The sequence below is a fragment of the Anomalospiza imberbis genome, chromosome 5 (genome assembly GCF_031753505.1).
Source record: "Anomalospiza imberbis isolate Cuckoo-Finch-1a 21T00152 chromosome 5, ASM3175350v1, whole genome shotgun sequence".
Taxonomy (NCBI): domain Eukaryota; kingdom Metazoa; phylum Chordata; class Aves; order Passeriformes; family Viduidae; genus Anomalospiza; species Anomalospiza imberbis.
This window is the reverse complement of record NC_089685.1, coordinates 33,280,312-33,305,954: the sequence shown is the minus strand read 5'-3', so window position 1 is coordinate 33,305,954 and position 25,643 is coordinate 33,280,312. Positions and strand designations below refer to the sequence as shown.

The following is a 25,643-nucleotide window of genomic DNA, read 5'->3' as shown; positions in this document are numbered from 1 at the left end:
AGCTAATGCTGACAGGGAAAATCCATTTTCAGTGCAATTATAAAAGTATTGGCAGAGACATGGGAGATTATGTGCCATCACATGTCTTGAAAAGGTGCTGAAAATGCTTTTGTTCTGTACATGGCAGGATTAAATAATTTTTTGTCTGTCTGGCCTCTGCTGCTTCTCTTACATCAGAGTAATTAGGATAAATGATCTCCCATTTGACCCTCTTCAATGCCTGTGGTATATAAACCCAACCTATAAGATAACACAAGTATTGCACTTAATCCCCAGTTCAGCAAAGCACTCAAATGTACATTTTGAGACCCGATTTAAAGGTATGTTTAAAAAGAAACATTTCTTAATGGCACTGGTGAATTGGGGCCTTAACAGGCTTTCATGGTCATTGCTCTAGGAAACCATGAGTTAATGTAAATCTTTGGGGAGCAGCACTTCTTCCACACCTCACACCAGCAGCACAGCTGCATTGCCCAGCGTGCTCTGTCGCAGGACTCTCTACATCCAGGCATTGGTCCACAGGGTGGCGAGATGCACAGAGCATCGTGTAGCCACACATGGAAGCAGAAAGTCCTAAACACAAAACCAGATTAAATTCTCAAACCAAAAGCAGTCTCCAGCAAACATTCTTGTCTTTGGAAATCTATTTCAATGTAGTCAACATCAGGATACCTCGTATTGTATAAGCAAACATTTTTATAAAGTCTGACACAAAATGGGAGTGCTGATATTTATTTGCCAATTAAGGCTTCTGCGCTGTTTTTCCTAATATAAAGTACAACAGCTCATTCCATCAGAATATCCATCTATTTCAAGTAAGCTTAGGTGAAGAAACCGAGGCACTGGGTACCTCTAGAACCCTTGATTGCTCAGTAGGAAGGAAAGGACCAGTATTTTATATATGCCAGTATGGTATCAGGAAAGGCGGTGAATGAAGTAGAGTCACCTAAGTAAATATGTTATGAATTTGAATGTAACATTGCCTGGTGACGATACAGGAAAAAAAATACTATAAATGAAAACTTAAATTCAAATGTAATGGCTTTGAACGTTTTCTGTAGCGTACCCAGTGCAAATTGGTTTTTAACCATAAATAAATGTTTGGTGGATAAAGCCTGCTGGCAAAGATGCACGGTCAGAGCTATAAATATGTGGGAAAATCTAATAGTTCAAATTTACTCCAAAGGTCATCTGGAGTATAAATGTATTCTCAGAAAAATTATGCAGAAATTTTATCATTCTCTTCTTCACATGGGCTGAGACTGCAGGAAATAAGTAAGTCCTCACAAAATATAATGACAGGAAGAGAAAAATGCCTGTGCTGTGACTGAATCCAGTTTCTTCTAACAAATTATTATGTGCTCTGTGACATAAATTCCAACCATTAATCATTTCCATAGGCATGAAGCCAGAAGAATAGCACTGTTAAGACTGGTTTCAGCTAACCCCTGAAATATTTTACTCTTGAAAAGGTTGCATTTTTCTAGACAAAGGAGTTTTACATGCAGCTTGGCAAGAAGTTAATGTGAAAAGGAAAAGCCAAAACAAAATCAGCTTACAGCTGCAAAGCTTTGACTTCTGAATGAAAGAGTTTCCACTGTTTCTTCATATGTTTTGCTTATATATAAATAGGAAACATATATAATCTGTGACTTACAGTGCACAGATGTACTTAAGTCATGTTAATGTGGGATGCAACTCCTCTATCATAAAAGGAAAATGCAAAGTCATTTACCTCAACGACACCCAGTACTTGGGCCACAGGGAACATGCAAGAACCGTGTGTGCTTGCCAGATTAAAAGATAAGAATAAACCTATACCACAGAAGATACAAAGACTTTTTCTTTTCCTTTGCTTGCAGATGGGCACAAGGTCCCAGGAGAGCTCTTGCATTGGGAGCGTTTCCAGGACGGCTGTAAGAGATCCACTTCACACTCTTGTCCATAATGAATGGGAATAAGCTACACTTTGTGGGAGTACATATATACTAATTAGCACAAATTCCTCTGCAATTATATTTTAATTAAACAACCTTTAACAGAAATAATACTCATAGCAAGTCCCCCCAAAACAAGCACACAAAAAAGCCACTGCCTCTTCAGCTGCAATGGCAGGGAGTTTGGATTCTCAGTCATGGCTGTAAAATTGCAAGACAGCACCACATAACAAAGCCCAAGGAAATTATTATAGGATTTCTCTATGTACATAAAGTAAATAAAAACATGTGCAGATACTTCTTATCCTCTTATATCTCAATAACACTAGCCAATGAGTTATTCATAACATTCTTGACAGCAAGAGGCAACTTAATTTTCCCTTCTTCTATTGTTCCATTCTAAACATTTATCCCAGGGAGTGGAATTTAAGGCATGTCAGGATTTAAATAAAAAGGTAAGCATTATTTATCATCCATTTATAGAATATTAACAGCTTCATGGTTCTTTTCCCCTTTTTGTCACCAATATTACGTATTTTTTTCACTGCTGTGTCCACAGAATTAAAACTAGTAAATGCAAAGAGAATGGTACAAGGATGCTGAAGGTGAGCTCTGGGATTATGAAGCAGAGACAAAACAGTGCCTCTCTCCCATGGGATTTTCCCTCTCTCCAAATACCACAGCTCAGAGCAGTGATGCCATGATGGAGCACCAGCACTGCTGGCAGGTGCTAAGGACACACCATCTGTGCCTTTGCTGAAGGCAGGAAACCAGCTGGAGACACGTAGGAAACTTTCTCTTCTGTATTCTCCACATTTTGGTGCTCTTCAATATCTCCACTCCTTCAATCTCTCCAAACAAGGTTTACAATAAAAGTTAGTAAAAAGAAGAATGCAGTGGCAATGCATTTCTTAGGAAGAACCAAATTCTAAGCAATAAAGCAATGCAAATCCAGCATTATTGATGTTCATTTTTTTTAATATTGACAGAGGTACAGCAGATTACCTGACAGATTCTCTGTCCTTTGTGTGTTTAACCATGGTACTTTACAAAGCCTTATATTAGCCTACTTTTTCATCTGTGTCACACAAGTGATGTTGCTGAGTTGGTAATAGACTTATCAGGAAAAACAAAAATTTACCTTTTTTGATATTTAAAATTAATGTGATTTGTAAATATTAATTTTAAAACATTTTACATTTGAAAGGAATACCTATTTTGATACATTAACCCACTTTCTATATTGTCAGAAACCTAATTGGGGTTTTGGTCATCAAGAGCTTTTAATATAAAACACAATAGTGTCACAAGAAAACATAGTTCCAGAGTTAATTTTTACTAACTAAAGTAGAAGATTTATCCTTTGTTACCTCAGGAAGGTGGAAGCTGTGTCCTATCAGTTGGATGGGACATAGTGGTATGCATTCTAGTGCTTAGACTGATGTAACCAAAGAGATTAAACTACAATTTCACTCCAAAATAGAACTGCCCTAAAGTCAGTCTATATAGAAGTACATATAGAAGTTATACAGAAATACCATCAATGTACTATAAATTATCTCTACATATTGGTAGATTGTTGAATTAAAACATGTATAAAATCACAAAAATACAGCAATTTTACATTTGCTTTCTGTTCTGTGCAGAAGTAACAAACTTTGCAGATGCAGATTGTCAGTAAGCATCTGAAGGAAAAATGTGCATTTGTATTCTGAGAACTCAAAGGCACTTAACATGACTTTTGTAATTTATTGCCATCATGGGAATCATAACTTTCAGGAAAGCCTGTGAGTTTCTCAAACTATATTCCCAGCATCAACCTATTTACAGAAAGAATTTCAATGAGAATTACGATTATATATGGGGCTGATGAAAAGCATCTTTTCCCACATCGGTGCTGCTAGAAACTGCCAATCAAAGCATATTTCAGTATTTTCTGTCTTAATGATGAGGTTCAGGAATGCATATACACTAATTGTTTCCAAAAAGTAAAAAGAAAAAGAAAGAAAGAAAGAAAGAAAGAAAGAAAGAAAGAAAGAAAGAAAGAAAGAAAGAAAGAAAGAAAGAAAGATTGATTGCTGAGTTTTTATATATTTCATTGCTTACCTTAGTGTATTAATGTCTATGCAAAATTTAGCATAGCACAGCCAATTAAAAACATGAACTGATGAATATTTACATTGCAAATTGGCCTCTGGAAAACTCTTGTCTACCATTAGCCAGATCATCACAAAAATTGCTACAACAGGTTTCTCAATGTCTATGTGCTCAAAGTCCAGCTTCTACACATTTCTCTTAAAAAAAGCTACAAAACATTTGGGTCATTTATGCAGTTACTGTATTTCTAGAGTGCTTAGCAGACACAACAGTGTTCCCTAATATTGCCCTAAAATGCCATTAACACAAACTTCAATTAGATGAATGATACTCTCTACTTCCTAGGAATACAGGATACAAAGAATGTTTAGGTAACATTTTCTAGCACTGCAAATTTTACACCCGTTTTTGTATGAGAAAGATAAAACCACCATGAAGTCAGAAATTTTTGTTCCTCTTAGCTCATCAGTATATCATATCCATTTGAAAATGTTCCAGATGTGCATTTTAGATGGAGGAGCTCTGCTCGGGATTTATTCCCCAAAAATAATAAAATCTGACAGAACTGACACCTTCAGCTGCCTCTTAAATTACACTGCTTCCACAGTGTAACCACAGCAGTGCACCTCTCAGCAACATACAAATTTCACAGAAATGCGAAGAGAAGAGCAATGTGATTTTGAAGAAAGTTTAAGGAAGCATTCACCATCCAGATAACTCTTCTGTCATCCATTCCACTCAGGACATAGATGCAAATATGTCTATTTTCAAAGAATTTTGAGATTGAGGGTGCATTTCCATCTCTGGGCAAAAGTCCTAAGAAGCTCAATATGAAATATCATTCCAGACATGTATTTCTGAGACTGGCAGAGAAATATTCAAGTTTTTGGCACTACAACATGGCTGGGCATTAGCTGGTCCTGCCACATACATTGAGCCACACACTTTTACACTGGTACCTCATATGTAACAGAACTCCAGCCTACTGTTATTTTATCATATTGTCCCAAGCCTTAACACTGCCGAAGGATTAATTTATGCTCCAAGTAACATTTGAATGTGATAGCCACAAAGGAAATAATTGTGTCAAATGTTAACTAAAACTGTGATTCCATAATTAGCTTAAGCTGCTGGAATGCAGGCTGCCACCACCCTCATGTGCCCATTGCCTTCCTCTTGTGAGCACAAACATCAGCCCACGCAGAGTTCAGCTCATACTGGTTATGATCTACACATTGAGTTATTCAATGGAGTATACATGGAGTTATATGAAAATGTGACTGACTGTGAAAGTTTATCTTCAGAAATGTTTGCTCCTCAAGTTCTTCAGCATGACCTGTGGCACTTCCATCCACATTCCTTCCAATGTAGGTTAATATGCACTTTTTATACAATTTTTTTGTAGAAAAACCAAACAAGCAAACCAATTCAGGCCACAGTAAAGTTCTAAGTCAGTCCCAAGTCCATCCAAGCTGATAAAATTACTGCTTAAAGTTGGCTATCAAAGTGGGACTGTGAATCCTGCCTTTTGAGGAAGAACTTCCAGCTCAAGCAATCTCAAATACTGCCCTATTCCACACCCTCAAAAAAGTACACAAATCTTCAAAATAATCGGTGTAGCCATGTGTATTGCAAAGCACTCCAGAAAAACAGCAGGGTGACTACTGGGCAAGGGAGGTACATTTCCCCTGCTCTAATGCAAGAGGCACATGCAAGGAAGACTTCCACGGAGGAGTTCTCCACTGACCTGGAAAATTCAGTTTGCCTCAGTAGCCCTAGGAGTTAAAGCCTCTACTGTGTGCATTTGCTCATATTGAAGAAACAGACCCTGAGGCATGGTGTAGGGCATTTGATCTTTTTTTTTTTTTTTCCCTTAATTTGTGAGAGAAGCTTACTCTGAGTTTGGAGGATTTTCTGGGCTTTTTACCTGAAATTACTTGCATCCCAGCCATGTAAAATCAGGTATCTCAGTCTTGCTTTATACTAGGGCAGAGGAGTCCTCAGACTAAGATCCAGTACCTAGAAAATACTTTGGAAGTGCTGCTCCAGATACTAGTTGACAGATTTCTCTCTCCTTTTGACTGTTATTCTTGAAAAAAGGATAAATTAATAAAGGGATAGGTTCCCCAAAAATCATGAAGTCTCATAAAGAAAATTATGTTAATACTTTGTCACATTTGTTGTTCTCTTCAGAAGCCTCACAGAGATGATTAAGCAGAATCTTGTCCCAGCTGTGATTTTCAGCAAAGTGGTAGCATCTAAAACATGGCTGCTAACTCTGGACATAGTGTTTTGAGGGAACAGCAGACAGTTGGTGAACAATTATGGGTTTTGGCCAGTAATCAAAAAACACCATTAAAAGGGTTCAATTGCAATTACAGTTATTTTCTTGGCAGGTATTAATGAATGCGTTTAATATTTTAGTGGAGATATTAGGTTTCTAATTAGATTAGATGTCTAACACCAAGTATTGGATTTAAAGAATCAATCACTTTAATGGCTGACTCATTAAGATACAGAGTCAATTATCTATGAAAAGAATTTAAAAATCTATTTTTCTCAGGCAAGGAGCTCTAAAAACCAAAATCACTATTGAATAACTGGATTAGGATGCAAACAAATGCAGGTGTGCTCTAAATGATGCATGCTGCAGAATGCTCAATAAGATCTCACACATGACAGTAGGCCAAGTTTAGTGATTTACAGTAGAAATTCAATTTCTTAGCATAACTAATATTACTATGTAATTCTGGTTGCCTTTCTGCGTGCTCAGTATTAACTATCTCTGAAACAGCCTTAAAAGCGAACACTGCTGTTAAAACAGCATCCTTTAAATTTAATCAGTGGATTTGACCTATCAATTAGATATGGCTTTGCTTTCCTGAAAAAGCAAAACGTTATGTCTCAACATGGATTTTCCCCTTCCCTTTGTTTACATAATTTAGGTATGCCACTCTTTGGAGGGCAAGAGCTCAAGCATGGCTGGTGTCTCAGCAGAGAACCTTTACACAAGACCAAGACAGGCCCGATATGCTACAGCCCACTCAGCCAGCACATATCCTAAAGCTCCCTCGTATTGCCAATGTGAGTATCCTCTTCCCAAGTGGTAGTGGGCTGCCAGTTTTCAATTCTAAAAGCATTGGAAACATCTAACCCAATATCCACTTTAAAAAAAAATTAAAAAGGAGCCATTTTTAGGTTTTTCCAAACATTTTCAACACAGGTGATGCTGACAACAGTGTGGAAAAAATCCTGAATACAACAAACATGATTATCCAGCTCACAGTCTCTGTACAGGTATCACACACCAAATAATACTACTCCTTGTCAAAGTAAAAGTCAAGTTTTAAAAGGAACATCTAGCTAAAAATTCAATTGTGATTATCCAAATCTCTGACTAATGAACCACTGTTCTTCCTGCTAGTAGCTGAGAATGTCAAGATTACACAAGATTCATTTATGTTTTAAAAATGGTATTTAATTATTAACACTAAGAACACTCAGTTGAAGGCTCTGTCTTCAACTCTTTTCTCTGTTGCTGGACCTAGTGTAGTATTTAGGGAGCTGTGGCAGTCTTTTCTCACTGCTGTTCTAGAAAGGCGCCTTGAAGCGACATGGAAGTACTTTGCTATGTCTGGAGCCATGAGCTTTGTTTCTGCCTTATGCAAAGTGAGCAGCAACGATATATCTGACACATCTCCTGAGACTAAATGCTGAAGAAGCTGACTTCAGACAGCTAAATAATTAACCTTATGAATAAGCAAAGGATTTGCAGCTGACCCACTTCCCAAAGAGCCTGCGTGAGGCTGACTACAGCCTTGTTCCATCAGCACCACAACAAACATCTCACACCACTTTCGTCCTTCCCTCCATATTTTTCAGTGCTGTGAAGCTCCAGGAAGTGTCTTGAAAGCTACTCAGCTGGGAAAACTAAGGGCTGCTCAGCACTTTATGGCCCAAAGGCCTCTTAGTGGCCTTGGTATTTTTGTCTGAAGACTGTGAAAGACACCAGTTACCTCAAGTTTCTTGTCCCAGCCCCTGTGCAGGACATTGCAGGAGTTGCATGTAGACTTTGCATGTTGGGGTCAACATGTGTGTGATGGTAGCATGGGGAATGAGGTTATTTCAGCCATGCCTTTTACCTTTTGAAGCCACTCTAGACAAAACCTGGGCACAAGCAGTGCCTGAGGGTGAAGTGTGTCCTCCTCTCCTCCCAGTTCTGTTAGCACCAGTATGCTCCCAAAATAAAGAGGGCCATATCTGTGTCAGCACTTCTGTGCTGATGAAGCTCTCGCAGCAGAGACAAGACTGCATCGACATCAAAGCAGGTTTGCTGGCTTGGTTTTATGGATGAGCCTTCACGCACATGTCTCTTCTTGCACAGAAATAATCAATGCCTTCAGGGTTTTCTGCCAGCTCCTCCTCCCTCTATCCTGCCCTTGCTACGTGCCCAGTCATGACATATGTTCCACATATGCAGGGTGCCATTGCTTACACACTGGAATCCGGTGCCTTCTGGATGCTCCAAGGTGCCCAAGGTATTGATTGGCTTTTCAGATATAACAGAAAATTTAAAGAAGCTCATTGCCTTCACAGAGGAGCAAATGGAATTGAGATTGATGCCCTAAGAGCCATAAAATGTCACCAGACATGTTTAGGCATCTGCATGCCACCCTTATTTCCTCTGACAGTAATGGCTGCTTAAGCACTTTGTCCACATGTAGATACCTATTTATAGACACTTCAGTGCAGTTATTTTCATCTAGAGCTGAATCCTGCTCTTCAATCTCTGCAGGACAGACCTCACCATGAGCTGAAAAGTCACTGCTATTTCAAGTATTTGGGGTTTTTTTTCTCTTTTAGCAGCATACATACTATTAGTGTTGTTACACATCAGAGTTCTTACCGGGATTGGATTGAACTAGACACTTAAACAGAAATAAGCATATCTGACCTCAACTTTTCAAAATGCGAGGAAATAAAAGATTCAGAATTAAAATTGATCATAACAAAGTAAGTTCAAATGTTGAGATAAACTAATTTATATGAGTACACTCAGGTTTTAGATGACAGAACGACTAGCCATTAGAGGTGATGTAGGCTGTTCAATGAGGACAACTGAAGACAATTAAAGCACACTGGAATTTGTACAGAAAGAGTACTTAAGGGTTTTATAAACAGAGTCCATATTGTACTCCCAATATTCAATCAGCTCTTACTGCTAAATTGAAACTGAAAAATTAATTGCAAACTCAGAGCAGAGTATGCTTTGATGTTTTGTTCAGAGAAACAAACTGAAGAATAATCCGCCTTCTGTTTCACAAGGTAGTGCAGTTATTAAATTGGTTTCGTTTGAAACATTACTTCCATGAAAAAGAAAAAAATTCCCTTTTTACATAAAAAAGGGGAAATTGCCTATATCTGGGCTGTCAGTGTAGCATTTCATATTTTCCTAGGATTCAGTCTTACACATGGAATAAAATGGTAATGCTCTTTTTTTAAACTTCAGCAGCTACTGAAATAACAAAGGTGTGACTATAAGCAAAGATAGATTCCAGTTTGATCCTAACCTTAAAATATAAAATCTGTCAGCTTGTCAAAATAAGATGGCATCCTTGAAGGACATGAGACTTGTATAAATGGGCAAAAACCTTGAAAGAAGACTTTTAATGCTAGGATTATTAACTACCAGTACTACCCTATTAACTGCAGAGGTATATTTATCCTGAAGTCCTATTCTCAGAAGGAATTGTACTCACCCTGAGCCCATTCAAAATGTCTCACCCAACTACATGAATCAAATCAACGCTTCTGTTCAAGAGCTGTTTACAATCCTTAAAATAAAGGTCCGGGCTTCCACATTGTGCTCCCTGGCAGGTAAGCTTGTACCTCTCACACTGATGGACTCCTGCCTAGTGCCACCAGATAGCTCTGTTCCTAGGCACAACCCATTTATTATTGCAGCTAGACCGCCACTGAGAATAAGATCCAAAACTAACCTGTCATATTTTACCAGAAATGTACATGGTTTATAAAAAAATGTTTAAAAGGAGCTAATTGAGTTACAATAGGGCGAGATGTAATGAAAAAAAATATAATGCAGATGGGATTTAACAGGAAAAAGAATATATCATCATTAGGCAAAGATGTGGGCTGTAGGAAACTGAAGAAACATTGAGAGACGCTTTTCATCCTGGAACAGCTTGGCTTTGTGACCTGCTTGCTAAAGGGCAGAGTCTTTCTCATGAAACTGTAAGTACTAAAGGAGATAAACTCTCTTCCCTTGATCAGTGGATTTGAAAATTCACCATCAGGGATTTTACAGCAACAGATGGCATATCTGTCTCTGTGTTTCCTTGTTATTTTCCTGCCCTGTAAGAACATCATGATGGTTTTGCACCTACATATTGTACACATTGAAATATAATTTGGAATAACTTTACAATTATGTGATTGTCTCCACTTCCCTTGGAAAACCTTGTAATTTTGAGTCTGAGGATAATTTCACAGTAACTCGATGGAATAATGAAATGGTTTGGGATGGAAGGGACCTTAAAGATCATCTAGTTCCAATCCCCCTGCCATGGGCAGCAATGCCACCCGCTAGACCAGGTTGCTCAGAGCCCCATCCAACCTGGCCTTGAACATTTCCAGGGGTGAGGCATCCACAGCTTCTCTGGGCAAGCTGTTCCAGTACCTCACCACCCACACAGTAAAGAATTTTTTTTTAATATCTAATTTAAAACTACTCTCTTTCATTTCAAAGCCGTCACCCCTATCACTACATGGCCTTGTCAAAAAAGTACATCTCTGGCTCTCCTGTAGGCACCCCCTTAGATACTGGAAAGCTGCTACAACTCACGTTTCTTCAAATTAGGGTTCCTCAGGATCACACAATTAAATGATTCCTTTAACTTAACCAGCTATTTTGAAACTGAGAGACCAAAGCTCACCTGGGAATAAATTAATGGTTAATGGCCATGTGGATGCACCTACATAATCTAACTTCTCTCCTCTGTTTTCCCACATTGCTTTGTATCCATGTGTGCTGTGCTGTCCTGAGCAAAAATTGCCTGGATGTTACCTCCTTGTGGAAAGGCTGGCAGGCAGCCACAGGGCCCCATGTGTGACCCTGTACTCCTGGAACCACACTCCAGCAATACTACAACAGTTGTGCCTTACGCATTTGTATGGAGCCACACAGAGGTCATGGACTTGGCAGTCTGGGAAGAGAAGACCATTTACTCCTGCCTCAACAACAGCCATGATGATGTGAAGATACACAGATGTATATCAAAGCCATGCTGAGAGGGGTCACTCTGGGAACACTGCTCAAAGCAAACGAAAGGCCTCTGGCACAATGATTTAAAAACAAACCGCTGGAAAGAAGCAGAATCCTGGCAACGCTCCAAGTACCTTTCCCAAGTACCTCTGAGCAACAGATGGACTTTTTCCAGCAAAGCCACCGATTATGCATAACGCAGACAAAAGGCACAGAGGAGTTCATGGTCCTTACCCAGGCCTCCAGTGACAGCAAGCTTCCTCTCCCCATAGCGGAGCCCAGAGCAGAACCTGGGAGAACAGAAAGCTCTTTCACCCCTGCACGCAGGCACGCGGAGTGCGAGCGTCTAGCCAGCCCTGAGCGAGTCACTGTGGGACTGCCGTGGTTTCAAATAAAAATAGTGTGATGGAGGTATGTTTATGAAAACATCAAATACAGAAAAGAAAGGCAATGTAAAACACACTTTCCTTTTTATAAGGCATATTTAGCATTTTACAAGGTATACTTTCCCAAGTGAGGAATGGAAAATTGCTAAGACATTGAAAGCACTCAGGCAGACTCAGTGTCATTTAAATGTTCATTCAGTACAGTCACACCAAAGAACTACATTCTGTATCGGCCTGCAAGTAACAAGAAAGACCTTAAGACAAGAATGATGTTGTCTTTTGACATGAAAATTGCAGCCTTTATCAGCATTGCAGATGTAAATAATTTTCCATTCCCATCTGCAGCAACTTTGGCAGATTGTGCTTCTCGGTGGTGTCACTGGGCAATTTTGCTGCTTTGTCTCTTGCCTTGCCAAATAAGCTGATTACTGATTCTTGGTGGCTTCCATCAGACCAACATCTGCCACACAGGAGGTGGCTGTGTGAGTGCAAAGGCCCACATGCCTGCTTCCCACCATCTCCTATCTCCCAGCCTGTGCCTAAGCCCCAGGCTAACTATTCCACAGCTTTACCCCGATTACTATTAAAATTAAAAGTACTCGAGTTTTCACCCTGAATATTCCCCAGTGCAGCTGAAGCCATGCTACCTCTTATGTGACACTTTCTCCACAGCTGGAGGACTGTGACAGCCTTATAAAGAATATTTGAAGGCTACTATTATATCTGTCCTTCAATCAGCTCAAGCCTCAAACTATTTGCAGGAGTCAACTCTGCGGCAATGCTCTGGAATTTTCCGTTTCTCACACAGAACGCCTCTAATAGGTATTTTAAAGAAAACAGCACTGCATGAATTTGGAGAAGGCAACACCAGATGCTTTACCAGAACTCCAAATACTTCTTCTGGGAGAACATCAGTGTTGTTCTTCTGCAGAGGCAGATGCAAGAAAGCACACAGCACAACTGTTTCAAAACAGTTATCACGCAGCAGTGCGAACAACGTGTAAAGCTCCAAATTCAGGATTTAAATGGAAAGATCCTACTCTGTAGCAACGAAAAAATGTAAAATGATGGTAAGAAAATAATAAATACTTCCCAGAATATAAAGTCATGCACATAATTCTTGTCTCTGCAAGTGAAATGTAGTATCTTAAGTCACCTCGGTAGAAAAGCTGCTCAAGATTATTTCATCACGAATTCATAGAATTGATTTGCTTCTCCCTTGAGAAGCTAAATACAGTTCAGGCCACTATTTTCCAATTTTCAAAAGCACTTCTAGTCAAATCTAATACAGATATTTCTAAAGTGTCTGTCGCTTCAGTTTCTCGGCACACTTTAGTTAATACACACCAGCTAAAAGAATAACCTGCTGCGCTCCCCCCATCCACATTCCCAAATCCTAGCTTTTGTGATTGCTCAATGTGAGTTACAATCAAGTCCGACTGCACCAAGTGCTTTGTGACGCCTGAGAAACGCCGGGCATCTTTGCTTTCTGTACAATTACACTGAGTTTGAAGGACAGGACACGAAACTGGATAACGCCGAGGTAAAATTCTGCTTTGCGTTAAAGGTGAAGTGAAGCTTATTCCCGTGGGACACACGCGGACGGGAGCATCAGCCCCGACGCCGCCGCCATCAGGCACCACTGAATGCAGCACGAGTCTGCAGCTGCGCACCGCCGCTGCCGGCCGCAGCACCGTCCGGAGCGCAGGCGGAGCGAAGCTGAGCTGAACGCCACCCCAAGGGCTGGGTTTTCCCAGTCCCTGGAAGTTCCTCCCCAGGCCCTTCCGAGCTCAGTGACGCACGGGCAGCACGCAGCGCTCGCAGCCAAGGCGGCGCCCGCGCTCGACGCGCTCGGCCGCTCGGCGGGGCGCCCTGCCCGGCGCCGCGCAGCGCGGCCGCGCCCCCCGGAAGCGGCGGCGGGCGGCGGCCATGGCGGCGGAGCAGCGCTACCCGCGGAGCTCCATCGAGGATGACTTCAACTATGGCAGCAACGTGGCCTCGGCCAGCGTCCACATCCGCATGGGTGAGGACTGTGGACGAGTGGGAGAGCCGCACGGCCTCGCCTCAGCCCCCCAGGCACTGGCGGAGAGGTCACCGTTGCCCCCGCTGCGGGGCGGTGAGGGGACGCCGCGCCCTGCGCTCCCGACAGGAGCTTCTGTGGTACCCGGGTCACCTCTGGCCTTGAGCTGCAGTGGGGCTCCGCGCAGTGCTTTAACCTGGCTAAAGGTTGTGAGCGCGGAGCCAGGGCGATTTTTAGTCCGGGTTAGGCATCAAGGGTGCGGGGCCGCGGCCGGCGAAGGCTTTGTCGTTTAACCGTGAAGGGGGTGGGTCTTCTGAGAGGAGTTACCCCGTGTACCCGGTACCCTGTGTAGATTCAGACTTGATTTTGTTCAGTGCTGAAGTCCAGACATGACACGTGAGATGCGCAGTCCCTGCAGAGACGCAGCTCCCCGGAGGTGTTGAAGGAAAGCCGGGACGTGGCAGTGGGTGCCATGGTCTGTCTGACACGGCGCTCTTCGGCCCTAGGTTGGACTCGGTGCTCTCACAGGTCTTTCCCAACGTATTCACTCTGTGATTCATAAGTACTGTAATTAGTGGCCGTAATTACAGAAGTTTAACCATGAGACTGAAGGATTTCAGTTTCTTCTGTGAGGTGTTAAAGCTTTTGTTTCTTCCACCGAAGCATTTGGCATGCCTTCAATGTTAATCCTGTCAGTTAGGTCCATTAGGCACCAGTAACACGATGGAGAAGGTATGCTGTTAGTATAGTGAGAGTGGGTGTACATACATCTTAAACTAGTCTAAATTAAATTCCTTGCAAGTGTTTTTTATATTTCTTTTGTCATAATTGTTAATAGTTAAATTAGGATATCCAGGAATAAATGTAATTTTGCTGTAATACTGTGTCAGATTAAGTAAAATGGCTTTTTACAACTTTTTCTGTGCTTTTTCACTATGACATTATAATGGTTCCTTATGAAAATGAAAACTTGTATCTGATTTACTGTTGAACTTTGTAAGTCAAAAGTGGTTTCATTTTTATTTTTCTTATTCCAGCGTTCCTGCGAAAGGTCTACAGCATTCTTTCTGTTCAAGTTCTATTGACCACAGTCACATCTGCAATTTTCCTATACTCTACTGGAGTGCAGGCATTTGTTCATGAGAGGTAAATTCTAAGGTGAAATGCAGCTGTTTAGCATGTGTTAGGTATAAATTATGTAACTTGTTGCTACACTTCAATCTTCCTAATCATTTTTATAACCTGTGTTTCATTGCTGTAATAGATATTTTAACTTGATTAGGGAGTAACTTTTTTCTGTGACATTTTTCTTCTTGGTTTTCTATGAAAACAATTATTTTTTGTTGTGATGTTATTTCAGTCAATGCTTAATTAATAGTGCTTATTTCAATATTTATGCTATGCAAACTTTTACATAAGTTGCAGAACATCTCAGTTACTAACATTTCTTGGTTTACTGTCTAAATACCTTTAGAATCTCTTTAGAATGCTGTTGTTGATAGGTGCCTGTTCCAAAAAGCAGAATCGTGTCTCATTCCCCTTCCTCCCTCTCCCATCTTCTTTTTCTCCTTAACCTCTCCCCATTCCTCTAAAAGAATTAGTCTGCTTAAATTCCTGTGGGCATGCTTCTTTTTACCTCGCAGATTTTCATGATAAAATAAGTCTCAAAATACAAACTGTGGTTAATAGGCCAGGGAAAAGAACAGCTGGGAAAGGAGGAGAGCACTGAGTCTAGTTTCTGTTTTCCTCCAAGTGCACTTTTGGACTTTCACTTTCACTTTAAAGCCCAAATGAAAAAGGAGGATTAAACACTGCATGAAAGTTTCAGTTTCTGTATAACCTACAGCGTATACAACAGTGGTTGTAGAACTACAGTTTTCTGCTTAAATCTGATAATTTAAAATTGTCCTGCTCACTTAGAACTGTTGTGATTTTGTGTTTCCTGTTGGTCTTGTTTTTCCTTGGAGGGCTACTTGAATGATTTAGCAATACTTACTGGTCAGTACTGATTTTCTTTGGTGCAGTTAGTGCCCATGTTTGTTGCATTCAGGTGCTTTTGAAAAATAGCTCTCTGAATATGGACTTCAGAACAGGCAAAACAGTACATATACTTTAATACTCCTAGTTTGTATGGATGGATTTTCTTCTTTGTATGTGTTCACTCCCAGGTAATGGATTCCTGGGCAATCTTCAGCTTTAGTATGAAAAAGCTGCCTTTACTTGTGACTGTACTATTTTTAACTGATTATCTGTAGTAGTATGTTTTAGAACAATTTTATTGTAAACTTGCAATACATTTACTTTGGATATCTTTTCCTAGATGACCACTTAAAAATTTAGTTTTATATAAATTGTTCTATAGTTTTACAGGTATTTAATTTTTATTGCTTTTTGTTTTTAATATGGAATTTTACAGGCCTGCCTTGCTTTTAATTTCTGGGTTTGGATCTCTGGCTGTAATCGTGGCACTGACCCTCTACAGACACCAGCACCCTGTTAATTTATACCTGCTGTTTGGATTTGTAAGTGTTTAGTTAAATTATTAATTAATTAAGTTACTGTAATAGTCCCTAGAATATCTTGCATTGTAATTAATTCCTTGAAACTAGAGGTATGTAATTTGTTTTTCTTGTATTCCTTGAAAGACATCCTATATATTTATGAAGGTCTGAGTTACTTTTTGGAGATTCTGTCCACAGGTTGTTCCCAGATAGCAGGCACTTCAGGTTTCTTTCAGCATCTTTTTAGAAAGAATGTTAGAACTTGGAACCAGTTCGAGCAAGGGTTTGTGTGTGTGTGTAGAAATCTATCTGCTCTCATTCTTGTGTTGATGTCAGGGATTTTTTGTATGGAACTGCTCAGTAGGAAAGGAGGAAGTAATCCTGTTATCTGAATTGTTTAATGGATGGCCTCCAGCAGAGACCCAAACCAGCCATATTATTTATTCCTCCTGCTGCTGTCTTTTTGATGCTAAATTCCCAACATGTTTCCAGCACAGGCAGATCAGCCAGAGCTGTCTTCAAATTTCAGTCTTCTGCCTGATGTTGTGAATATGTAGATCCAGGCTAACAGTTGCTCTTGGATATTTTGGGTTATGTAGCAAATCGGTCTTCTGAAAAGAAGTCACAGTAGCTCAATTAAAATCTGATGTTTTAAGAGTTGCCTAAGTTGTATTTGTGGTAAAACAGAAAGATAAATTTGCTGTGTAAGTGAACAGATTGTTTAAAGGATAAGAGTGGAAAGGAAACTGATGCAGACACTATGTTAGACAGCTGTCCAACAAGATATTACAAATATATTACTTTTATAGTCCCTTGAATAGTTTGTAAGAAGTGTCATATAAATGCTGTGCACTTACAATAGAAAATGTAAGTGATGTTTTTTATAGGGACTGTCTCTCACTCATTTTCATTTTGTATTGTACTCTTTTTTATGTAACACAACTTCCAGCCCAGTAAGAAAGTGTGATTGCCGTTCTCTTGTTGAAAATTAATCATGTTTTCATACACAAAGATTTAACAGGAGACCTAATGTTTAATGGTTTGATATTTTTTCTTATCATTCTATATTTTTGGGTTTGCTTTTTGTAGACACTACTGGAAGCACTGACAGTTGCCATTACAGGTAAATAGTAGCCATCCTATTGTTTGATTCCATAAAGAATTTGGAAAATTAATCCATTATATTGTACTATTTGCCATTAGGGTTTTCTAGATGTGACTAAATGATAATGAATCCCATTTAAATATTTCAATGACAGTGATAGGAGTTTAGCAAAACCAGGAAATCAAGTAAGAAAACTGAATTCTGATTCAGAAATGAAACTGTATAAACTTGAAGTGAGAAATGAGTTGGGGAACCCATTCTTTCAGTATAGCTAAAAATGTTCTCTTTCATAATGTTCAGCTCTCAGCCGAGCTGATCTTCAAGTTGAAATAGTCCTACCTGTCCCCTCAATTTCCTCAAAGGGAATCTGAGTTTGGAGAATTCTGTGCTTCATGGTCAGGGTTGAAATGAGGCAGTGTGCAGTCACATCATGGCATCACCTTGAACATTACCTTACAGCATAAGATGAAACCTCTTCATCGTGGCTTATGACATCCTGATTTGGGAAAGGAAAGATAAAGGAGGAAGGAGGGAAGAAAAAAGTTGCACATGTTTCTGCTATTTTTCCCCTTGTTTCAGTATCGTGAAAAATTAATATAGTGTTTTTCCTTAATATCTCTGTTATCTGTGCTTAAAATCTTTTGTTTTGTTAGCATTTTCATAATTCTGACTAGGCAAGACCTGTTATTTCCTTTTAAGAAGCTTCAGATATAAAGTAACTGACAAACTTAGCTAGTACAAGATCCCTGAGTCCTATGATCATGAATTTGAAATGCAAAGACAAGTTCAGGCATAATTTACTTAATTTTGTTCACAGTTAAGTTTAAATTTCTGTTTCCTCAAAAGATAACTCAGCAAATACATAGTGTAGAGTTCTTTACTTGACAGATTACTTTTTCTGTTTATAGTGAGTTTCTATGATGTCTCCATCGTCTTGCAAGCCTTTATTCTTACTACTGCTGTATTTCTTGGATTGACTGCATATACCTTGCAGTCAAAGAGAGACTTCAGCAAATTTGGAGCAGGGTATGTTGCCATATTGATGATTTTTTAAAACATTTTTGTTGCTGCTAAGGCTTTGGTTTTTTTTATTTCTTAAAGCAAGCTTTGCAGGTATAATAAGGAATACAGGGCAATAGAACCTGCTTCAAGGAAATGGTGAGGGTTATTTATTTTAAATTATTCATTTTACACAGTTCTGATCCTTGGTAAATTCTTTTCAGTGGTAAAGAATCTTAAAACAATTAGAAAACTAGTTTACCTGGATTTTTCACTGAGAGAGAAGGCAGATGTGTCAAATCTTCAAAAAAATTAAAGTTAGAACATAACTTTTGACAGCTTTGCAAAACTTTTACTGCTGAGATCAGTTAACATCTAAATGAGCATCTGAGTGAACATCTGAGACCAGTTGGCATCTAAAAATTCCAGACATTTACTTGCCAAATATATTGTGAAAAGGTTTTAGAAGAAAGGAGGATATTTTAAGTTAAGTCTAAAAGAAAGTATATTGTTAGTCACAGTGTAATTTATTTTCTTTCAGCCTCTTCGCTTGTTTGTGGATTTTAATCTTCTCAAGTTTCTTGAGGGTAAGATACTTCGTGTTCACAGTTAAAAGATACTCACAGAATCACAGAATGGTATGGGTTGGGAGGAACCTTAAAGATCATCTAGTTCCAGCCTCCATGCCATGAGCAGGGACACCTTCCACTAAGATCTGGTCGCTCAGACCTTTTACTAACTTCTAGTATAACTGAAAGGTTTGGATCAGCCAATATAGCTTAATTCAAGAAAATTCCTAACCAGATCCATTACTGTTCTAGATCATGCTGTTCTACATCATGTGGTGGGTGATCTTTGAACCACACATTTTCAGTTTAGATTTTTGTTGGCTGCTGTTCTTGCCAACATAAAAGGGGTATTTGGGTTGATTGACAAAATTTGCCAATTGAGATCCACTACTTGATGAAGAGAATGTGAAGCAGATTAGAGATTTAATTGTATTTTGGTTTTCTAGTTGTTCTGCTGTTAGTATTCTGAAGACCAGAGCTTCCTCCCTCTTAAGTGGAGGCACTTCTGCTCAGTCAGAGATTGTGTGACTGGAGAGTGTATGGAATAAGAGCATTGAAATATCACCATAATACTGTGGTTTTGTGTACATAACACTAGAAAGACTGTGTTTTAAATGTAGCGTATCATTATGCAGGGATTTTAATATTTTTAAATGAAATTCACAAGTATCTTTTTCATATTTTATCTGCCTTCAGCTGTTTTTCTATAGTGAGACGATAGAGTTGGTGTTTGCTGCTGCTGGAGCTCTTCTGTTCTGTGGATTTATTATTTATGACACTCATTTGCTGATGCACAAGTTGTCCCCTGAAGAGTACATACTGGCTGCAATCAATCTCTACTTGGACATCATAAATCTGTTCTTACACCTGCTGCGTTTTCTGGAGGCATTTAATAAAAAATAGTCAAAAGTGGTTTGGCTACAGCACAATTAAAGTTAAGTTTATGGATGATCTGCAAACTCAGTAGTTCTGCCTTCTAAAGACTGAATCTTTATTATGTTTGCATTCCATGAATATTGGTCCCTCCTTAGGGGGAAAAATGGCTTTTTACATAGCTATAGTTCTTCTCCATGTATATTATGTAGTTAACATGCTGTCATCATTGCAGTCACTTTTTTAATCACTTAATTTGCAATGTAATTAATGATTAAATTTTTGCCAACTCCTGTTTGTTTCAGAGTAAGCTTCCCTGCTGTTCTGTAGCTGCTGAAAATGTTTCCTTTGGGATTGATCGTTTGTTTATGTACCACGTAAGGGTAGCATGAGTTTACTGTTGTGCAATGTTTTACTAAGATAAATTTTTTGTTTTGTTTTGTGTATTTTTTTGGGGTTTTTTTGTTTTTTGTTCGGTAAAATGAAATGCTGTCTCTGACAGATATTCTGTCCTAGTTAAGGGCTGTTGCTATGGAAGCTGTGAAGGTGTTAAAAGAATTAAAGGGAATATTCTTCATTTTAGTATTATTGCCTATCTTTCATTGTTCTGAAAAATCATTTGAAGATTGATTATGGCATTTTATCAACTTATGTATAATAAAACTCACTGTATATCAGTAAAAATCGGAAAGCATTCGGTCTGTTCTTGGAACTGAGACTGGAGAATTTCAGGATGCTGAGAATGAGCGCTGCAGATGGGTCGGTGCTGGCAGGGTAGAGGTTCTGTGGCTGTGGCTGCTTCCCACGCTGTGGAGATGCTGGAGGAGCAGGGAGCGTAAAATCGATTTTGAAAGGCTTCCTTCCTATTCAGTAAGGGATTGTTACTGAGAGACGAGGAATGCGGTACTTGGGAAAGGTGCGCGTCCTGCCTGCCCCGCGCTGGGACCGGGCGCGCTTTCCGTGAGGCTGGCCAGGTACCACTGCGAATGGGTTTGAGCGAGCGTGGTAATCTCTCCCTTTGCTTTAGGATTTCATTCAGAACAGCAGGGCGGGAGCTAAGAATAAATCCTTGCTTTTTACGTTGTGATGGAACACATGTTTGTCCTTTCATGCCTCCCCTGGCGCGACGCAGGAAGCCGGCCGCGCGCTCTCTCGGAGAATTACGGTAGAGCCCATCTTCCCCCGCGGGAGGCCGGGCGCCTCGGTTTGCGCATGCGCGGGCGGGCAGCGCGGCCTCGCGCCAGCGTGTGTGGCGGCCTCGCGCGCGGCAGGTGAGCGGGGCGGGGACCCCTCGCGTGCGCGCGGCCCCCGAGTGCGCGCGGCCCCCCTCAGCCGCTCCCGCTCCGCTCCCCGCAGGACATGGCGAAGAGCCTGAGGAGCAAGTGGAGGAGGAAGATGCGGGCGGAGAAGAGGAAGAAGAACGCGCCCAAGGAGCTGGAGAGGCTGAAGAAGATCCTGGGAACCAAAGCAGATGTCATCATGGAGGAGGTCAAGGAGGTGGCGACCGTGCTGCCCCCCGAGAAAGTCCTGGAGCAGAGAGGTGAGTGGGGCTCTGGCTGGTTTTCCCTGCTGCGGTCACCCACCCAGGTGCGGGATGTCCTGCGGTGTTGTCCTGGTCCTGTGACTTTCACCGCCAGGATCCGCCGTATGGTTGTTGCAGGCGGAGGACAGTAAGTAGGAAAGGCTGTGTTTTAAAGCTAAAGCAGTGAGTCTGGTCATTTCGCAACACTGCCATCCATATTGCATCCGGTCACTTGCGGAACAAGGTTGTTAACGTTTGGTTTTAGTATGTGAAGTGTGCGATGTATTTTGTAGAGAGGTATCTCTGACGACATCAGGGGAATGCGGATTCACCACTTAGCAGTTGTTCCAATCTCAGCATTATGTTTGCTGCCAAACTGTCCTAATTTGAGGAGGCTACTAAACACACGGAAGTTGGGGTAGGAGTAGTATGGGCCCAGTTTCTGAATACTAATTAGTGTTGCATTGCACATGGTGCAGGAGTGGGTGGTGTTAGGTGTCTCCAGATAATGCCATCTTCCTCCTTGTTTCTGGAATCGAATGTAAACTGTGAAGGAAGTAACCCAGGAAGAGTAAACAAAGGTTTTAAATAGCTGCATACTAGATGGGAGTCAGAAAGACACCTCCTCTTTCCAAAACTGACATCCAAACTAAATCATAGTCTTATTTTGATTCTCCAATTTGTGCCACTTAAGATGTTCTGATACTGTAAATGGAAATAGAATGGTATATAAAAAATACTTGTCCAACTAAGGTTAGCTTCAAGTATAATCTGTAATTTTATCCATGGTTCAGATTTGTCCCACAAACCACATGTTACTCTTTAAGTTATAGATAGAATTGAATTTCCAAAATGTTTTGAAATGTTGTCAGACTCCTGATGCTGAAGTTGAAGGAGAAATCATTGCCTTAAACCTAGTTTCTGAAGTAAATGCATGGCTGTCATTCCTGCACCTCCTTCCAACTCTGCTGGCCACTTCTCTACAGGTGGCCAGTTTCACATGGCTTTGCAGAGAGATAGCAGCCTCAGAAATACCTAAGAAAATATATATTTCACAAAACAGTTATAAGTTTTGGTAAATAACAGTGTCTTTTTTGAGAGGACATTTCGGGGCTAACTGTGAATACAAAGGAGTTCACATCACCAAGTGTTACAAGAACTGAAATAGATAAAAACTTCACCCATAATATGTACTTCCTGCAGACAGATAAATAATTTTCCAGCCAAAGGAAGTATATAGGTGTATATATTACAGACATCTTACTGTGTTACCTTAAAGTGTTGTTAAAAGCACACTGTGATTTTCTTTTTCAGCTTCTTAAGAAAATAATGTAAGGTCTGCCATACTGGATAGGCTTTTGGTTCTGCCACCAGACCCCCGTGCTGATTCTCTGCTGATTTCAAGTATTTGCAAGCCCCCCAATTTAGGGCTCCATAAGCACATCTCTGGTGCAGATTCCTGTAGACTATCAGCCTCAACTACTGAAGCAGCATGTTGGCCTTTTCCTCATGAGCTTTGTCTCCCAACACCAGACAAGCACAAACTTACAAGTCTTTTTTTTCCTCTCTATAAAACTTGTGGTAAAGGCTTGAGTTGCACACATATGATTTGGGAACAAGGTTGGGATAAAATTACAGAGCACACTTATAGTCAGTACTTAGCAAGGTGGGTGTTCCTCTTGCACTTCGTTACGTCACCGAGACATGATATTCTGCGGTGTTAGGCAGCCGGGGATGCTGTTCTTGGGACTGACCACATCATTGGCAGTCTTCTGCATCCTAGAGATAAATCCTCTCTTTCTGCCTGTAAATGTGTTAGACCTGATGTCATGCTCACTCCTTGAGGTAAGTGTGGCATCACTGGCTGATACTTCCTACTGTCATTGTATTTCACCTTTTCTCCTTACTATTCTTTTTACTTGTCTTCATCTTCCATTTGGATAAATTTTTAGAGCAGATCTTAAACATTACATCCTAAAATGTGTAATTGTGCATGTGTTTCAGTAAGCCTATGGCTTCATGCATGTTTCTGTGATGGAATATACAATGTTCTTAGACACAGGATTGGAACAGATTGCAGATGAAAGAATAAGATGCCTTGCCCAGACATGGCCTTTAGGAAAAATATTTCACATTGACTGTCAACTGCTGAAATCCCTGGGCTGCCGTTGCATTGGTTTGGAAAGTGCTTTCAGTTTATAAACCCTTCAGTTCTCTGTGTGCAAATAGTGTTGTGTCTAGGTATATTTTTATCATTTGCGGGAATCTAGTAACAAAATAGCTTCTGTGAAGCTGATTCAGATACTTAACTTACTAAAAATACCTTTAATTTTCAGATGACTGCAAAATGGAGCTGGATAATAAACGAAACAAAAAAACTCTTCTAGACCAGCATGGACAGTACCCAATATGGATGAATTCCAGGCAAAGAAAGAAGCTTAAGGCTCAGCGTGTTAAAGGGAAAAAAAAATCAAAAGTGGCCAAAGGCCTCGTTTGGTAAAATCAGTTTTGTAAAAATCATGAATATTTTATTCAACAAAATAAATTTTCCACATAAGTTGATGAGATTTTGTGCTTCATCACTGAGTATAATTTATTGTGCTGAATGAATTTTTGAAGAGATTATTTGGCCAGCAAATGATGACAGAAATAGCTGCCAAACTTAAAGAGCTGAGTGCCTTTGAATAGACTAATTGCCTGTGGTTATCTGTTTTCTTGGGAGGTGAGGGTCTTCATCTTTTATACTGTGAACACCAAAAACAGTAAAGGAAATCCTAAAAGTAATTAAACCAAATGTTTTTGTACTGTGGTCTTCATCAGTGTAACTTGTCTTTTAGTAAATATAACCAAAGGATTCTGTAAACACGCTGTATCCTTTAAATCTTTCTGTAAAATTTGTTGCACTGACTTGTGTTGCTTTTAACATCTGATAATTAACAAAAGTACATTTTTATATATAACTCAAAAATTTTTATGCTGAAAGAACATCAGGGCCTCATGAAAATTCTGCAAGTAATATGAGAAAGTGTCAGTCTGACATAAGTTCACAAAGAGAACAAAATATTTCGTTGCTGTCTGCAACAGAAATATTGTAGGAACTAAATAAGTGAAAATACAACCGATTCTTTTATTATTAAAATGAGAGAATGCAAATGCACAGAATGGAGATAAAATAGTCTTATTTAAAATCTTTTCCAAGTTTTAGTAAAGTAAATGAGAATTTTGCTTTCCATATGTATTTTCAGTAGCCTCTTATGCCTTTTAAAATAGTACTTAGCTATCCTGCTTTACAATGTGTGCATAGGATAAAATATTGCATGATTGTGTAACATGGCATTTATGTGATTAGCTGCATTTGGGTGCATATTACTTGGCAAGAACATGTGATGACAGATGCAAGAGTTAGTTGCCCTGAAAGCTTGTGTTTTCAAAATGTCTCTCGTTTCAAGGATGGAAATAATTACAGTGCCAACCTGGCAGTATGTTGCCTTTTCAAGTACCAGGCATGGATACAGGGCATAACAATTGTCCAGCTTCATGCAAGATGAGATCCATGTTCTGTAATTACACACAAATTGTGATTTGTATCCGTTGTTATAACTTGGGCATATGAAAGAAGATCTATTTTTTAATTACACTAGGTTGTAGTATGCTAAAATCTGGTAAGAAGAGCTCAGTGTGATAGAAAATTAAGTTTTTCTTGAAAAATACTGTGTGTTTGTTAGTATTATTAGGGGAAAGGTACATAAAAAACTATGATGACGTTAAAGGAGAAACCAATGTGTCTTCTATTTTCACATAAATTGACAGTTAATGGCTTGGTAAGATATAAATCACATATTACCAAATTATATGCTATTAATAAATTTGTACTTTAAAAATATTTCCATTAAGTTGATAAAAGCCCTGCTAGCTGATAAAAACAGCTGCCGCTGTCAATTTTTTTGGTCTTACTAGCTAAATGGATCTAGATTTTGGTATCAAATTTATCTAAATGTTAGCATGTAGATTAGGACTACTTTAAAATTGATTCATGTGGAGGAAACTGTTTATGAATGTCTTTAGGAATGGAATGCAATGAACAGTCAGATTGTATTTATTTACTATTGTTACAACATAGGCTTTATTTTGTTTAATACATGCTTTGGGGAATTGAGGAGGGGAGCTTCTCAGGCTTAAGTGTGAAAAAACAGTTGTTTTTTTCTATAGTGTAAGCACAGTGCTGTTTTTGATATGTTGTTTCTAAATCAGATGACTTTCAAGGAGCTCCCGATGGGAAAGCAGGCTGCTTTTCCTGAGTGGAGATGATTAAAGTGGCAAAGTACCCCTGTTTAGATGTACAGCTTCAGAGT

General features: G+C 39.7%; 2 protein-coding genes across 4 annotated transcripts; both read left to right on the top strand.

The window, feature by feature from the left end:
- The first annotated feature begins 13,527 nt into the window (after window positions 1-13,527).
- Window positions 13,528-19,855, top strand: TMBIM4 (transmembrane BAX inhibitor motif containing 4). Of its 2 annotated transcripts, XM_068190139.1 has the most exons (7): window positions 13,528-13,725; window positions 14,760-14,868; window positions 16,139-16,244; window positions 17,313-17,346; window positions 18,237-18,354; window positions 18,869-18,914; window positions 19,593-19,855. In XM_068190139.1, the coding sequence occupies exons 1-7, from the start codon at window positions 13,632-13,634 to the stop codon at window positions 19,797-19,799; spliced, it is 714 nt and encodes a 237-aa protein (XP_068046240.1). In that variant the 5' UTR covers window positions 13,528-13,631; the 3' UTR covers window positions 19,800-19,855. The 2 variants fall into 2 exon arrangements, with proteins under 2 accessions (XP_068046240.1, XP_068046241.1); XM_068190140.1 differs by lacking the exon at window positions 18,869-18,914 and having other exon boundaries at window positions 19,593-19,806.
- Window positions 19,856-20,664: 809 nt separating this feature from the next.
- On the top strand, window positions 20,665-23,858 carry LLPH (LLP homolog, long-term synaptic facilitation factor). 2 transcript variants are annotated; one of them, XM_068190142.1, is made up of 3 exons: window positions 20,665-20,743; window positions 21,126-21,309; window positions 23,628-23,858. In XM_068190142.1, exons 2-3 carry the CDS (start codon window positions 21,129-21,131, stop codon window positions 23,789-23,791), a joined length of 345 nt encoding a protein of 114 aa, XP_068046243.1. In that variant the 5' UTR covers window positions 20,665-20,743; window positions 21,126-21,128; the 3' UTR covers window positions 23,792-23,858. The 2 variants fall into 2 exon arrangements, with proteins under 2 accessions (XP_068046243.1, XP_068046242.1); XM_068190141.1 differs by lacking the exon at window positions 20,665-20,743 and adding an exon at window positions 20,955-21,040.
- The last annotated feature ends 1,785 nt before the right edge of the window (window positions 23,859-25,643 follow it).

Bases quoted from the DNA above. Each gene is read 5' to 3' on its own strand.
- TMBIM4 (XM_068190139.1), top strand. From the start codon at position 13,632: ATGGCGGCGGAGCAGCGCTACCCGCGGAGCTCCATCGAGGATGACTTC. The intron at 16,245-17,312 runs GTAAGTGTTTAG...TGCTTTTTGTAG, and splicing joins TATACCTGCTGTTTGGATTT to ACACTACTGGAAGCACTGAC. The intron at 17,347-18,236 runs GTAAATAGTAGC...TTCTGTTTATAG, and splicing joins ACTGACAGTTGCCATTACAG to TGAGTTTCTATGATGTCTCC.
- LLPH (XM_068190142.1), top strand. From the start codon at position 21,129: ATGGCGAAGAGCCTGAGGAGCAAGTGGAGGAGGAAGATGCGGGCGGAG. The intron at 21,310-23,627 runs GTGAGTGGGGCT...TTTAATTTTCAG, and splicing joins GAAAGTCCTGGAGCAGAGAG to ATGACTGCAAAATGGAGCTG.